Below are 15,559 nucleotides of genomic sequence, written 5' to 3' on the forward strand. Positions count from 1 at the left end.
GAAGTGACTTAGCAGCAGCAGCAGCAGCAGCAGCATGCTATCAAAAGTGCTTTTATGTCTTGTGAGACTTTACTCTGATACTTTTTATTATTTTATTCTAATTTTTTAATCCAAGTTTTGGTAAATTTAAGGATATGTAAAATAAATTACCAGTGTGAATTTGCTGTATGACATAGGGAACTCAAACCTGGGCTCTGTAACAACCTAGAGGGGTGGAACGGGGTGGTTCATGAGGGAGGGGACATATGTATACCTACGGGCTGAATCATGTTGATGTTTGACAGAAACAAACAAAAAGAAGATGATTTCTAATTTTTTAAAATTACATCTGTAAGAGGATTTCCTGCTTGAAAAATTAACTAAATTAAATTAAAATGTATTTAATTTAGCTCTTTAGTACTTTATGATGTTTTTAATATTTGTAATTCATAAAACTGTTAAATCCTTAAGGCAGAATTATCATGTAGTTTTTATTTATTTATTAATTTTTTATCATGAGGTTTAAAAGAAATTTCCATTGAGAGCCATGTATATTTACTTCATATATATTGCTGAATTATATTTTTTGTTTTCTATTGCAGTTTGATTTGTATATATAGCATATTTCATTTTGGCTTTAATGATGGAGAAAAAGTTTTTCCTGTCTTTTCTGTTCCTCTTGCTTTTTTTCATGGTAAGCATAAATTTGTTTAATGTATCCTCCTACCTATGATTATTTCTGTTTTAACTTCTAATATACCCATCATTGATAATGGTTAATAACACAAAATTACATACATATAGTTATTTGATGCATAAATAAAGTACACTTTTATATCTAATGAACACAGCAATAATTCATTTTCTTTCAGTGTACCTTTTTAGGCATTTAGTCCTGTAACAGGCACCCTAGTATTATGTTGCATTGGGAGGGGTGGTATCAAAGTGAGGAAGTATGATAGACACAGCAGTGCCGAAACCAGAGGAAAGTAATTACCAGAGTTTGAAAAAAAAAAAAAAAAGGAATGGCTGCATAGCACAGTCATACATAATAGATGAAATATTTTCAATCAGACCTGCTGATTCTGAGTTAGCTACGTTAAAAAAGCAATTCCAGCCTGTTGATTTTCTTCCCATTCTGCCAACTGATTGACTTGTATTGACTGAAAAGCATTTTGGAACCAATCACTATGTTTTAAATTAATTTCCTCATCCATTCATTCAAATAAGTATGAAATGTCCGTTTTCTGACAGGCATTGATGCTAAGTTTGGGGCAGATGTGTATGTGAGTATGTGCACTCCTGCATGCCTCTGCATGTATATGCAGGGGAGGTGGGGCTGGAAGTGGAGGGGGGACTGAAGATGACTAAAAAGCAATTGCTCTACTAGAGGGGCTGTATGCTTTATACATTTAATGTTATTTTTATTTTCAGAAATATTTTGTTCCCATCTTTCTCCCTTATTAAAGCAATGACTATACTCTTACTACTACAACAACAAAATACTCTTATCATATGCATGAGAAACTGAGAGACATAATCTCGTCTAACTCTGTGCCAGCAAATAATTTTCCTGTGGTGTTTCCAAGTAAACCCCAGGAAGAGTCAAGCAAAGAGACTCAAGAAAAATATAGAAAACTTAAATGGGAAAAAAGCATGACTACATTCCTGTTAGCATTTGTATTTAAAAACATTCTCAAGTCTAGGAGCAGCCCAAATTCTACGCTTCTCAGATGTTATCTTAGGTAAACAGACTAGAATTCAAGAAAGAGGAGTCCTGTTTCTCTGGCTCCTACCCTCAACTGAGCCTGCCAATGAGCTGCACGGGCCAAAGCTGGGTCCCTGCAGGTAATTCTGTAACAGATTACCAACCTGATTATTGTAATTTAAGGAATTGGGACCGTTTCTCTTGAATTCATTCAGACAACATGCATATCTGGCTTTTAAAGTAAGAATAAAAATGATATTGGTTTTATGCAATTCTAAAAACTGAGAATAGGAGAAAAATATTTTTCCTTGATGTTGTAAATTTCCATTTTTAATATATGCAGCACAACAACTCCATAAATCTTTGTTAAGAAATTAAAACCAATCTAAGAATGAAAAAGTTAATGTTGAATGGTGGTGAGGTGATGGGGAAAACTAGAGTGATGTCATACACTGAGGGACTATTAGTATTTATTTTACATTTAAATTAAATTCAACTTACTGCTAGAGAACAGCAGTAAGAAAATTAAGAATAAGGAATCAACACAGGAATAGAAAGATAACTGTTTATGGAAAATAGATAGGAATAATGCAAAAGCGAAGAAGAAATAAAGTTGAAGAGAGGTGTATATAGGCTTCATGCTGTGAAACAAGGAAAAAAAGTCATATAGAAATTAAAGTGTAAGTGAAGGTTAAAATACTACTACTAAAGTGGAAGAATATAAATATAGACCTGTCTAAAACATTTATTGATGTGCATACAATTCTATTAACCAACAGCATAAATGAACTTTCATTATTTTATCAAAATGTACATATAAAAATGGCAACAAATTTGAGCATTTACCATGTGCCAGATACTTCCCCTTTGTTATCTTGATACTATTTTAACCCATTTTACAATAAGAAAGCAGAGGTTTTGGTGGGGCTGTGTGCCGGGGTGGAGGTTAAATATCTTTTCCACATTGCCAGGTTAAAAAGTAGAGGTGGAGTTTGAGTAGAGCTGCCTGCATTCCAGAAAGCTGGCCTGGAGCTGGCCCCCACAGGCTCTGAGGGGGAACTGTGGCCTGTACTTCCCAGTGCTGCCACTGGCAGCTCTTTGTGGTGGTTGGATATTGATGAGGTGGGGATATTTACACCATGGAAACTGGCAAACACTGAAAGTCAAGAAGTGCCCCCCAGAGCCTGTTGACCATGCAGCACATCACTGCACTTACTATTTTTCACTGTGAGAGACTGTCTCTAACATTCTCACAATTCTGAAATTTTATTTTCTTTAATTCCTTAGATTCTTGTTATAGCGGAATCCGAAGAAGAGAATCCCGATGACTTAATTCAGCTGGGTGTTACTAGAAATAAAATCATGACAGCTCAATATGAATGTTACCAGAAAATTATGCAAGACCCTGTTCAACAAACAGAAGGTAAACATGACTAATTTTAAATGCATTTGATATAGTTTATAAGAAAACTACCCCATTACATCATTGCCGGTCTCTTAGGTTCCTTCTTAAAAATGAGTTAGTTGCTAGTTTTTCTAGTATATGTGCAGTTTTAATTATTTGTGAAGAACATTTTATTATGTAACTTATCTTATTCTTTTTAAAAATTCTAATAAAAATATATGTGACAGGGATATTTTTAGTATTTTTTATAGTATAAAGATATTTAAAATATAAAATAAGTATGTGTCTTGAATTAAATCAGTGACAGTCGATCTTCAGTTTATGTGATCTATATTTCTTTTTTTCACAAACTTCTTGATAGAAGCTTAATAAAATGACAATTTGTTTTTGCATAACACATACTATGTATAGTACATTTGGTAGCAAAGCTAATGAAATCCGTGAATTTCTGTTTCCATTAGATATTTTTAAGGTATTTCTGAAAGATTTATTGAAGGCCTACTAAGTGTCACATATATGCCTTAATTCTGAGTAGCACAAGTAGAGTTGCAAAATTTAGCAAAACCAAAAACGAAACCCAAAGCATGAAAACACCATGTTTTTTACCTGGCAACCTTAAAGACAGGATTATCTTTAATTTATAAAATGCAAAACTCTTAATGAAACAGAGAAAAACATAAAGACGTTAGATATTTTTAAATCAGTAGAAACAATTTAATTTGGGGAGAAAATATTTCTAGTATAAAACATGTTTGTTATACACATAATATGTTAAAAGTAGGTTACTGTTAATTTTTTTAAATGTCAAAATTAACTTGCTTGTGAGAAAGAGGAAAAAAAGCAATTTTTCCATATTGACAACTCTTGGAATCTTAATCTAACCAATATATATCAAAGCAATTTGATATATCTGTCCAAATATTTTTATTACAATATATATCCAGTTAAAACATATCTCTAAAATATGTCAGACAATGATAAACTATCTGATATTAGTTCAGTAGGAACTGCATTATCAAATAGTTAAAATCTGTATACAAATTCTGTGCTAACTGATCTGGCCTCTCACTTTATTCCCTTAAAGTCTAAGTGTTATTAGCTTTAAATTATTGAATTAATGCCTTCCAAATGATCTAGATATGTGTGCAAGCTAGCTTCAAATCTAATTTCTTAATAATAGGAATATATTTATGAGAGTTTTATAATAAAATAATTTTGTGATTAAGTTCAAGATCACTACATAATAAACTTCCTCTTGGAGATTCATAATGTTCTCTATAGTTTTAAATACTGTAAAAAACCCTGTAATAAAGAAATGTGTTTAACTTTGTGTTTTCCAAATCTATTTGACCACAAAAACTTTTTTTAACCGAAAACTTTTTCATGTCTCACTCAAACACCATATAACACAGCTGGGAAAATTCTAGACCTTTCCGTCTATCATGTAGTCAGTGTTGTGGAATCTTTTGGAGCTCTGTAAAGACTTGTCTAAAATGCTTTCTAAAATGGGATCAGGAAGATTTTCTCTGACAGGCCTCAAAATGCATTTTATATGGTAATAATGTGGATGCAAGCTATTTAAATAAAGAGTTTGAAAATCACAGGAGGGAAAACAGACTATATGAGTTTTATTTTTTTAGAAATATTTAGATTTTCAGGCCGATAGAATGTTTTCTATTGCTGTGAGGCCTAGATTGATTCTGAGATTGCTGTGCAAATCTGTCAATATTAATAAACAGCTCATGCAACACTCAAGTTTCTATGTGTGCTTATGGCAAAAAATTACCCTCTTTGATTACAGACTGTTAGATAACTTTAGAAAGTTTTAGTCATTTTATTTCTCTATGCCTTTAAACTTTTTTTCATGTAAGAAGTTTTTGCTCTTAGTGTAGGTAAGAAAAGAATGTGAGATTAAACACTTATTTCATTTGAAAAAAAAAAAAGGAAAATAAGAGCTAGAATTTGGTGGAGGGCCCTAAATAAGTGTGTATCAGGGTTAATATGGTAAAATAGGAAATATTAGAATGTTCATTTGTTCACTTCAAAAAATACTATAACTTGCCCTAAGAATACAGTTTCTAAAATAGAACACATTTCCAATTTCCCATATTTTTTGAATTTCAAAAATAGGGACACTAATTAACCAATACTTAATGGTTAAGGAAAACCAGCAAAGACCACGTAATTTATTGGATAAATAGCTACCTTTGAGAATGAGAATTAAAGCTAAACATATATTTGTTTAGATATTTCTAAATTTAACAATTAGTTATTCTAATAATTACCTTGTGAATAATCCAAGTAATTGTTATAAAGATCTTATATGATGTCTTCATTTTCAGTAGACAGTCTGTATTCCCTGTTAGTGTGAGTTAACCATGAAGACTTCATGTGTTTCTGTATAACTAGAGAGAGGTTAGTAAGCCCTGATTTTTACTTTCTCCTTAAGGCATTTATTGTAACAGAACCTGGGATGGATGGCTGTGCTGGAATGATGTTGCTGCAGGAACGGAATCAATGCAGCACTGCCCTGATTACTTTCAGGATTTTGATCCTTCAGGTAAAAGTAGAAATTCATATACAAATCTCTTTGACATCCATTTAATAAACCCTTGGTTAACTAAATTACTATTTCCTTTTAAATTTTAAAGAAAAAGTTACAAAAATCTGTGACCAAGATGGAAACTGGTTTAGACATCCAGCAAGCAACAGAACATGGACAAATTATACCCAGTGTAATGTTAACACACATGAGAAAGTGAAGGTACGTAATAATCATAAATTCAAACTGAATTTACACTATCTACTTTAAAAGTTAGTTACTGATACAATATCAGAGAAAATTTAGCTAGTGTTCATTCATTCCACTGTAAAGCCTTTTCATAAAAACAGTCAAGAAAAATATCTTCATAGAAATAATTATTATAGATTTAGTCATTACACTGAAGAAGCAATCCAGCTAGGTATTTGTCTATTTCCAAGTCAATGTCTCAGTACTGTAGTTTAGAATTTTCCAAAGTAAACATAGTTTAAAAGTGTAAGAAAAAAGAAATGTTCATTTGTGGTGGAACTCCTCTAGTTACACTCAGGAATTGTGCTCAAGAGAACAAGACAAGCCCAGGGGGGTTTAAACAGACCTATCCATCCCAACCAAAGACTTTCATACTGACTGGCTGTTAGTTCACCCTTACTGGCATTCCCACTTTTAACGTCCATCATACATTAAAGTCAAGGTTAGCACAGTTCGTCACAACAATACCGTTTCAATACAGAGTGCCTGCACGTATCTGCACACGTGTGTGTGTGGAGGCTGTTTGTCACAGCGATTAAAACTGAGTTCTGGTTTCTCACTTCCTGTTTCTGCTCTTTATCTACTGTGACCCTGGGCAAACTAGAACATCTGCCTCAGTCTCTTCCCATCTAAAATGAGGATAATGAGCCCATCCTCAAGGTTTTCATAGGAATTGACTAAATACAAGGGAAATATTTAGAAAACTAACAAGCCTATGGTAAGCATTCGATAACTGCCAGCTCTCATTATTAATCATGTACTCTTTATTTATTCAGAGAAGGGTTTGAACATATATATATAAATACACATTAAAATGGTAAGTTACAATAGAATAAAGACAAAAAATCAAAGAGATAAAGTTAAAACCAAGAAAAATAATTTATTTGTACAGATCAGAGGCTCCTATACGTTATTATATTGAGATTTGTTTTGGAGTATCAAGTTTGTCAAATGGAAAAAAGAAACCTAGTTGGGAAAGAAGCCTTACCTGGCATTTAAATTAAACAAACAAAAATCATCAATTTAAGGTGCACAAACTGATGGAGTGAAAATTGTCAATGTCTTCTAAAGTTTAAAATGCTGGTTTCACATTTTATAAACCTAGATCAATAAATTTATTTCTTCATATGTTTAATATGACTTCTAATTTCTTAAATAAAAAGAGCAATTTATAAATTTTGATATCACCTGATAAATTTTTATAGATATTCTTCATTCAAGGTGTATTCAAATACTTACTGGCTTGCTTGCTAAAGGCTTAGGTTATCAGATCACATGTTTTTAAAAACAGATGTTATTTTATTGATTTGGGGCTTATACACATGTAGAACTATAGCATTGATATTAGCATTAATTAATGTTTTATTCATACAAATTGCAGACTGCACTGAATTTGTTTTACCTGACTATAATTGGACATGTATTGTCTATTGCATCACTGCTTATCTCACTTGGCATATTCTTTTATTTCAAGTAAGTACATGAAAATATTTTTTTAATTTACTGATTATCTTTGGTGAATGCAGTGTCATATCCATGTTTATGTCATGTGCTGATAAAATACATGAAATATAGATGATTTGTAATATTTAAAATAAATTGATATTTAAAATAATTTTAAATATGTTGACTCTGTCTTGACTTTATAAAATATAGAGAAAGGAGATTGATGAACTATCTGAAGCTTAACTTGTCATGCAGTAAGAAAGGAACAAAACCAATATGCAAACCTATCTGTATTTGCTTTGGAAATTGTGAAATATTAGAGGTCTGCCCAATTAAATTTTCAACTTCTTGGTCAATTTTACTATCAGCATACATAGTACGTTGTAAGAACTGTATTTTGTGCAAAAAATAACAATGACTTTTAATATACACTATTAAAAATAATAATTTCAATATTTGTGGTTAGGTTAATTTTCCTGGTGTTGGGGGGATAATCTTTAAAATAGCTAAATTATGCTTTGAATTTTACTTTCAGTTTATTCTTTTGGGAGCTGGAGGGAAAGCCAGTTCCAATTTATTTTTTAATAGAAATATAGTTGATTTACAGTATTTCAGGTATACAGCAAAGTGATTCAGTTATATGTACATATATGTGTGTGTGTGTGTGTGTGTGTATATATATATATATATATATATATGCATGTGGCAATGTATGTTAAGTCACTTCAGTCATGTCTGACTCTTTGTGACACTATGAACTGTAGCCACCAGGCTCCCCTGTCCATGGGATTCTCCAGGCCAAAATACTAGAGTGGGTTGCAATGCCCTTCTCCAGAGGATCTTCCTGATCCAGGGATCCAAACTATATCTCTTTTGTCTGTCTCGTGCATTGGCATGCAGTTTCTTTACCACTAACACCCTCCTTGGGAAGCCTGTATGTATGTAGGCATGTATATATACAATATATATACGTGTTCTATGCTGTGCTTAGTCACTTAGATTCGACCCAGGGTTTGAATTCAGGTCTTCTGCATTGCAAGCAGATTCTTTACCATCTGAGCACCAGGGAAGCCCAAGAATACTGGAGTGGGCAGTCTATATCTTCTCCAGAGGATCTTCCCGACTCAGGAATCGAACTGGGATTTCCTGCATTGCCGGCAGATTCTTTACCAGCTGAGCTACCAGGGAAGCCCAAATATATACAAACACACACACCATCTCTCATCATCTCCAGGAGATGCATACTTATATATACACATACCATCTCTCACCATTAAGGATGGGGAAACCTGACGTGCTGCAGTCCATGGGATGGGGTCGCAAAGAGTTGGATACAGCTGAGCGACTGAACAACATCAGTATACACATATATTCTTTTCAGATGTTTTCCCACTAGAGGTTATTGCAAAATACTGAATATAGTTCCCTATGCTGTAGGACATTATTGTTCTGTTATGTATAGTAGTGTTGTCTGTTAATCCTAAATTCCCATTTTACCCTCCTCTTCTAATTTCTTAATTCCATCCATTAGCTGTGATTTTTTAAATTGATAGGAAAGTAAAATCTAAAACATGCATGCATTATCTTATACATTAACATGGTCTTCATAAATATGATCAGGAGCAGAATCACAGAATGTAGTGTGAAGAGAAAGTGCACTTCACTGTATCATCACTACTGTCACTCTCGTCGTCTCTCTCTTACTCTCTTCTTTCCCCTGCTCTCCTTCTCCCTACCCCCTACTCTCCTACTCCTTCTCCTCCTCCTTCATCTTCTTCAACATGTATCTTGGAACATGATTCAGAACCGACTACAGTAATAGCACATCAAAATAATTCAAATCCAAAAGTTATTAGATAACTGGATGTTAGGTTCATTTTTAACTGGAACACCAGTTTTTAGCCCACAGTTGAGTTCAGTTCAGGTGCTCAGTCGTGTCCGACTCTGCGACCCCATGAATCACAGCACGCCAGGCCTCCCGTCCATCACCAACTCCCGGAGTTCACTCAAACTCACGTCCATCAAGTCGGTGATTTGGACATGACTGAGCGACTTCACTTTCACTTTTATGTCCATTGAATTGGTGATGCCGTCCAGCCATCTCATCCTCTGTCGTCCCCTTCTCCTCCTGCCCCCAATCCCTCCCAGCATCAGAATCTTTTCCAAGGAGTCAACTCTTCACATCAGGTGGCCAAAGTACTGGAGCTTCAGCTTTAGCATCATTCCTTCCAAAGAAATCCCAGGGCTGATCTCCTTCAGAAAGGACTGGTTTGATCTCCTTGCAGTCCAAGGGACTCTCAAGAGTCTTCTCCAACACTACAGTTCAAAAGCATCAATTCTTTAGCACTCAGCTTTCTTCACAGTCCAACTCTCACATCCATACATGACCACAGGAAAAACCATAGCCTTGACATAACTCATCACAATTCAAAATACAGCAAATAACATATGAACCCAATGATTATCTTTCACGGGTTCAAAATCATAGGGTCGAGAGATTGTATCATAATTTCTGTTTTTGGAAACTTGTGCCTTCTTAAGAACCTTCAATATGAATTGCTTTGGGGACTTTTAATGGCACTTTTGATTTAAGACATTATCTAGGCATCATTAGAAACTAAAAAAATTCCACTGAAGAAAATTAATTCAACATTTTTGGACATTTTAAAATGTGACTTTCTTCCAAAACTGTATAAAAATGTATCAAAATAAATTGAAGAGAATTTTTACCTCAAATATGGAAAACATTTCCTAAATAATTAAATTTACAATTAATTTAATTGAAATTGCCATTAAAATTTAATTGCCATTTGAATTCAATTGCCAATTGAGTTTATTTGCCATTAAAATTCCCCAAAGTAATTCATATTGAAGGTTCTTAAGAAGGCACAAATTTCCAAAAACAGAAATTATGATACAATCTCTAGATAATTTGTAACAAATTATCAAAAAGTTCTTGCTCAAAATAAACTGTCATTTCTATCACTGTAGACCCATTTCTCATTTTAAAAGAGAAGTTAAAAAATTAATGTTGTCCCAAATATGGTATTCATGTTCAACATATTAATAAACTTTATTTTTTTTCAGAAGAAAATCAGGTTTTCTTTTCTTTTTACTTTATTTATATATATTTTTTAATTTTATGTTTTTACTTTACAATACTGTATTGGTTTTGCCATACATTGACATGAATCCACCACACAGGTTTTCTTTAAAAAAAAATCAAGAATACTATATGCAATGTATATGTATGTATATGTGTGTGTGTGTGTGTGTGTGTGTGTTAAAAGCCACAAATCTCTAAGCTTTAAAAGAAAGATTGCAGCATGCTACACAGGCAAAACCTCATTAGCAAATAAATTTCTTGCCAATATATTGAGTTTGGTTCTTGCCCTCTACATAACAGAAAAATTAAGAATTTCAACTAATTACATTGCTTATTTTTAGAGTTTATCATGAAACTACAGTTAACTATTCATTTTCCAAAGTGAACTAAAAAAGATTCTATTTTTAAAATTTTTTTCAGCTTTTATTTTATTTAATTAATTTTTTTTAAAAATTGGAGGCTAATTGCATTACAATATTGTGGTGGCTTTTGCCATACATTGACATGAATCAGCCATGGGCGTACATGTGTTCCACATCCTGAACCCCCCTTCCCACATCCTTCCCCATCCCATCCCTCAGGGTCATCCCAGAGCACTAGCCCCAAACACCCTGTCTCATGCATCGAACCTGGACTAGTAATCTATTTCACATATGTTAATATACGTGTTTCAATGCTGTTCTCTCAAATCATCCCATCCTCGCCTTCTCCCACAGTCCAACAGTCTATTCTTTACATCTGTGTCTCTTTTGCTATCTCACATACAGGCTCATCATTACTAAATTTCTAAATTCCATATATATACATTGATATACTATATTGATGTTTTTCTTTCTGACTTACTTCACTCTGTATATAGGCTCCAGTTTCATCCACCTCATTAGAACTGATTCAAATGCATTCTTTCTAATAGCTGAGTAATATTCCATTGTGTACATGTACCACAGCTTTCTTATCTGTTCATCTGGATGGACATCTAGGTGCTTCCATGTCCTGGCTATTGCAAACAGTGCTGTGATGAACATTGGGGTACATGTGTCTCTTTCATTTCTGGTGCTTCAGTGTGTATGCCCAGCAGTGGGATTGCTGGGTCATAAGGCAGTTCTATTTCCAGTTTTTTAAGGAATTTCCACACTGTTCCCATAGTGGCTATACTAGTTTACATTCCCACCAACAGTGTAAGAGGATTCCTTTTTCTCCACACCTCCAGCATTTATTGTTTATAGACTTTTGGATAGCAGCCATTCTGACTGGGGTGAGATGGTACCTCATCATGGTTTTGATTTGCATTTCTCTGATAATGAATGCTGTTGAGCATTTTTTCATGTGGTTGTTAGCCTTCTGTATGTCTTCTTTGGAGAAATGTCTGTTTAGTTCTTTGGCTCATTTTTTTATTGGGTTGCTTATTTTTCTGGAATTGAGCTGCAGGAGTTGCTTGTATATTTTTGAGATTAATTCTTGATCAGGTGCTTTATTTGCTATTACTTTCTCCCATTCCAAAGGCTGTCTTTTCACCTTGCTTATAGTTTCCTTCCTTGTGCAAAAGCTTTTAAGTTTAATTAGGTCCCATTTGTTTATTTTTTCTTTTATTTCCATTACTCTGGGAGGTGGGTCATAGAGAATCCTGCTATGATTTATGTCAGAGAGTGTTTTGCCTGTTCTCCTCTAGGAGTTTTATAGTTTCTGGTTTTACATTTAGATCTTTAATCCATTTTTAGTTTATTTTTGTGTATGGTGCTAGAAACTGTTCTAGTTTCATTCTTTTACATGTGGTTGACCAGTTTTCCCAGCACCACTTGTTAAAGAGATTGTCTTTTCTCCACTGTATATTTTTTCCTCCTTTGTCAAAGATAAGGTGTCCATAGGTGCGTGGATATACCTCGGCTTTCTATTTTGTTCCATTGATCTATGTTTCTGTCTTTGTGCCAGTACCATACTGTCTTGATGACTGTTGCTTTGTAATATAGCCTGAAGTCAGGCAGCTTGATTCCTCTAGTTCCATTCTTTCTCAAGATTGCTTTGGCTATTTGAGGTTTTTTTTTTTTTTTAATTCCATACAAATTGTGAAGTTATTTATTCTAATTGGAAGGTAAACTTCCAAACTCATTCTATGAGGCAACCATCACCCTAATACCAAAACCAGACAAAGATGCCACAGAAAAAGAAAGCTACAGGCCAATATCACTGATGAACATAGATGCAAAAATCCTTAACAAAATTCTAGCTCTCAAAATCCAATGACATATTAAAAAGATCGTACACCATGACCAAGTGGGCTTTATCCCAGGGATGCAAGGATTCTTCAGTATTAACAAATCACTCAATGTGTTACACCACATTAACAAATTAAAAGATAAAAACCACATGATTATCTCAATAGATGCAGAGAAAGCCTTTGACAAAATTCAATATCCATTTATGATAAAAACCCTCTAGAAAGCAGGCACAGAAGGAACATATCTCAACATAATAAAAGCCATATATGATTAACCCACAGCAAACATTATCCTCAATGGTAAAAATTTGAAAGCATTTCCCTTAAAGTCAAGAACAAGACAAGAGTGCTCTCTCTCACCACTGCTATTCAACATAGTTTCGGAAATTTTGGCCACAGCTATCAGAGCAGAAAAATAAATAAAAGGAATCTAGATTGGAAAAGAAGAAGTAAAACTCTCACTGTTTGCAGATGACATGACCCTCTACATAGAAAACCCTAAAGACTCCACCAGAAATCAATGAATACAGTAAAGTCGCAGGATATAAAATTAACACACAGAAATCCCTTGCATTCCTATACACTAACAATGAGAAAACAGAAAGAGAAGCTAAGGAAACAATTCCATTCACCATTGCAACAAAAATAATAATATACTTAGGAATAAATCTACCTAAAGAAACAGAAAGCCTATATATAGAAAACTATAAAACACTGGTGAAAGAAATCAAAGATGACACAAATAGATGGAGAAATATACCATGCTCATGGATTGGAAGAATGAATATAGTGAAAATGAGCATACTACCCAAAGCAATCTATAGATTCAATGCAATCCCTATCAAGCTACCAGTGGTAAAAAAGATTCTTTAATGATGAGTTAGTGCAATATCCTTGATTTCAGGCACAAGTTAATTTTAATGGATAGTGAAATACAGTAATTAAAAAAATGAGAATATGCAAATCTTGCCATCTCACATTTACTAATAGTATGGACTTATTCTGATTTATGCTTTTCAGTTAGCCTGTTTCCTTATAATGAGTCATATCATTTCAAATATTGGCAGAGAAGATTCAGAAAGTACTTGGCATGTAGTAATATTTCAATAAATGATAAAAGGAACAAATTTTGCCCTTAGACTATATCAGTCATGTAGGCATGTAGATTATACTTAGTCATCTAATATTATATCTATGTAATAGTTCAGTTCAGTTCAGTTGCTCAGTCATGTCCGAATTTTGCTACCCCATGGATTGCAGCACACCCGGCTACCCTGTCCATTACCAGCTCTCGAAGCTGACTCAAACTCATATCCATCGAGTCAATGATACCATCCAACCATCTCATCCTCTGTCAACCCCTTCGCCTCCAGCCTTCAATCTTTCCCAGCATCAGGGTCTTTTCCAATGAGTCAATCTTTGCAGTAGGTGGCCAAAGTATTGGAGTTTAGCTTCAGCATCACTCCTTCCAATGAATATTCAGGACTGATTTTCTTTGGGATTGACTGGTTTGATCTCCTTGCAGTCCAAGGGACTCTCAAGAGTTTTCTCCAACACCAGAGTTGAAAAGCATCAACTTTCAAAAGCATCAGTTCTTCAGCACTAAGATTTCTTTATAGTCCAGTTCTCACATCCATACATGACTACTGGAAAAACCATACCTTTGACTAGGCAGACCTTTGTTGACATAGTACTGTCTCTGCTTTTTAATATGCTGTCAAAAGAGCAAGCATCTTTTAATTTTATGGCTGCAGTCACCATCTGCAGTGATTTTGAAGCACAAAAAAATAAAGTCTGTCACTGTTTCCATTGTTTCCCCATCTATTTGCATGAAGTGATGGGACTGGATGCCATGATCTTAGTTTTCTGAATGTTGAGTTTTAAGCCAACTTTTTCACACTCGTCTCTCACTTTTCTCAAGAGGCTCTTTAGTTCTTCTTCACTTTCTACCATAAGGGTGGTATCATCTGCATATCTGAGGTTACTGATATTTCTCTTGGCAGTCTTGATTCCAGCTTGTGCTTCATCCAGTCTGGCATTTTGCATGATGTACTCTGCATATAAGTTAAATTAGCAGGATGACAATATACAGCCTTGACATACTCCTTTCCTGATTTGGAACCAGTCTGTTCCATGTCCACTTCTAACTGTTGCTTCTCCATCTTCATACAGATTTCTCAAGAGGCAGGTCAGATGATCTGGTATTTCCATCTCTTTCAGAATTTTCCACAGTTTATTGTGATCCACACAGTCAAAGGCTTTGGCATAGTCAACAAAGCAGAAGTAGATTTTTTTCTCAAATTCTTTTGCTTTTTTATGATCTAACGGATGCTGGCAATTTGATCTCTGGTTCCTCTGTCTTTTCTAAAACCAGCTTGAACATCTGGATTTCACAGTTAACGTACTGTTGAAGCCTGGCTTGGAGAATTTTGAGCATTACTTTGCTAGCATGTGAGATGAGTGCAATTGTGTGATAGTTTGAACATTCTTTGGCATTACCTTTGTTTGAGATTGGAATGAAAACTGACCTATTCCAGTCCAATGGCCACTGCTGTGTTTTCCAAATTTGCTGGCATATTGAGTGCAGCAATTTTACAGCATCATCTTTCAGGATTTGAAATAGCTCAACTGGAATTCTATCATCTCCATGAGCTTTGTTTATAGTGATGCTTCCTAAGTCCCACTTGACTTCAGACTCCAGGATGTCTGGCTCTAAGTGAGTGATCATACCGTCATGGTTATCTGTGTCATGAAGATCTCTTTGTATAGTTCTTCCTTGTATTCTTGCCACCTCTTCCTAATATCTTCTGCTTCTGTTAGGTCCATACCATTTTTGTCCTTTATTATGCCCATCTTTGCATGAAATATTCCCTTGGTATCTCTAATTTTCTAGAAGAAATCTTTACTTT

At 34.3% G+C, this 15,559-nt stretch overlaps 1 protein-coding gene across 2 annotated transcripts in view; it reads left to right on the forward strand.

The window, feature by feature from the left end:
- Window positions 1-15,559, forward strand: part of CALCRL (calcitonin receptor like receptor) — a 126,624-nt gene that overhangs the window by 77,411 nt on the left and 33,654 nt on the right. For both annotated transcript variants that reach the window (XM_068968752.1, XM_068968753.1), the window contains 5 exons: window positions 582-673; window positions 2,975-3,110; window positions 5,542-5,652; window positions 5,744-5,856; window positions 7,265-7,356. In XM_068968752.1, coding sequence (XP_068824853.1) covers window positions 620-673; window positions 2,975-3,110; window positions 5,542-5,652; window positions 5,744-5,856; window positions 7,265-7,356 — 506 coding nt within the window. In that variant the 5' untranslated portion in view covers window positions 582-619. The remainder of the gene's footprint in view (window positions 1-581; window positions 674-2,974; window positions 3,111-5,541; window positions 5,653-5,743; window positions 5,857-7,264; window positions 7,357-15,559) is intronic.

The sequence above is a fragment of the Capricornis sumatraensis genome, chromosome 3 (genome assembly GCF_032405125.1).
Source record: "Capricornis sumatraensis isolate serow.1 chromosome 3, serow.2, whole genome shotgun sequence".
NCBI lineage: Eukaryota > Metazoa > Chordata > Mammalia > Artiodactyla > Bovidae > Capricornis > Capricornis sumatraensis.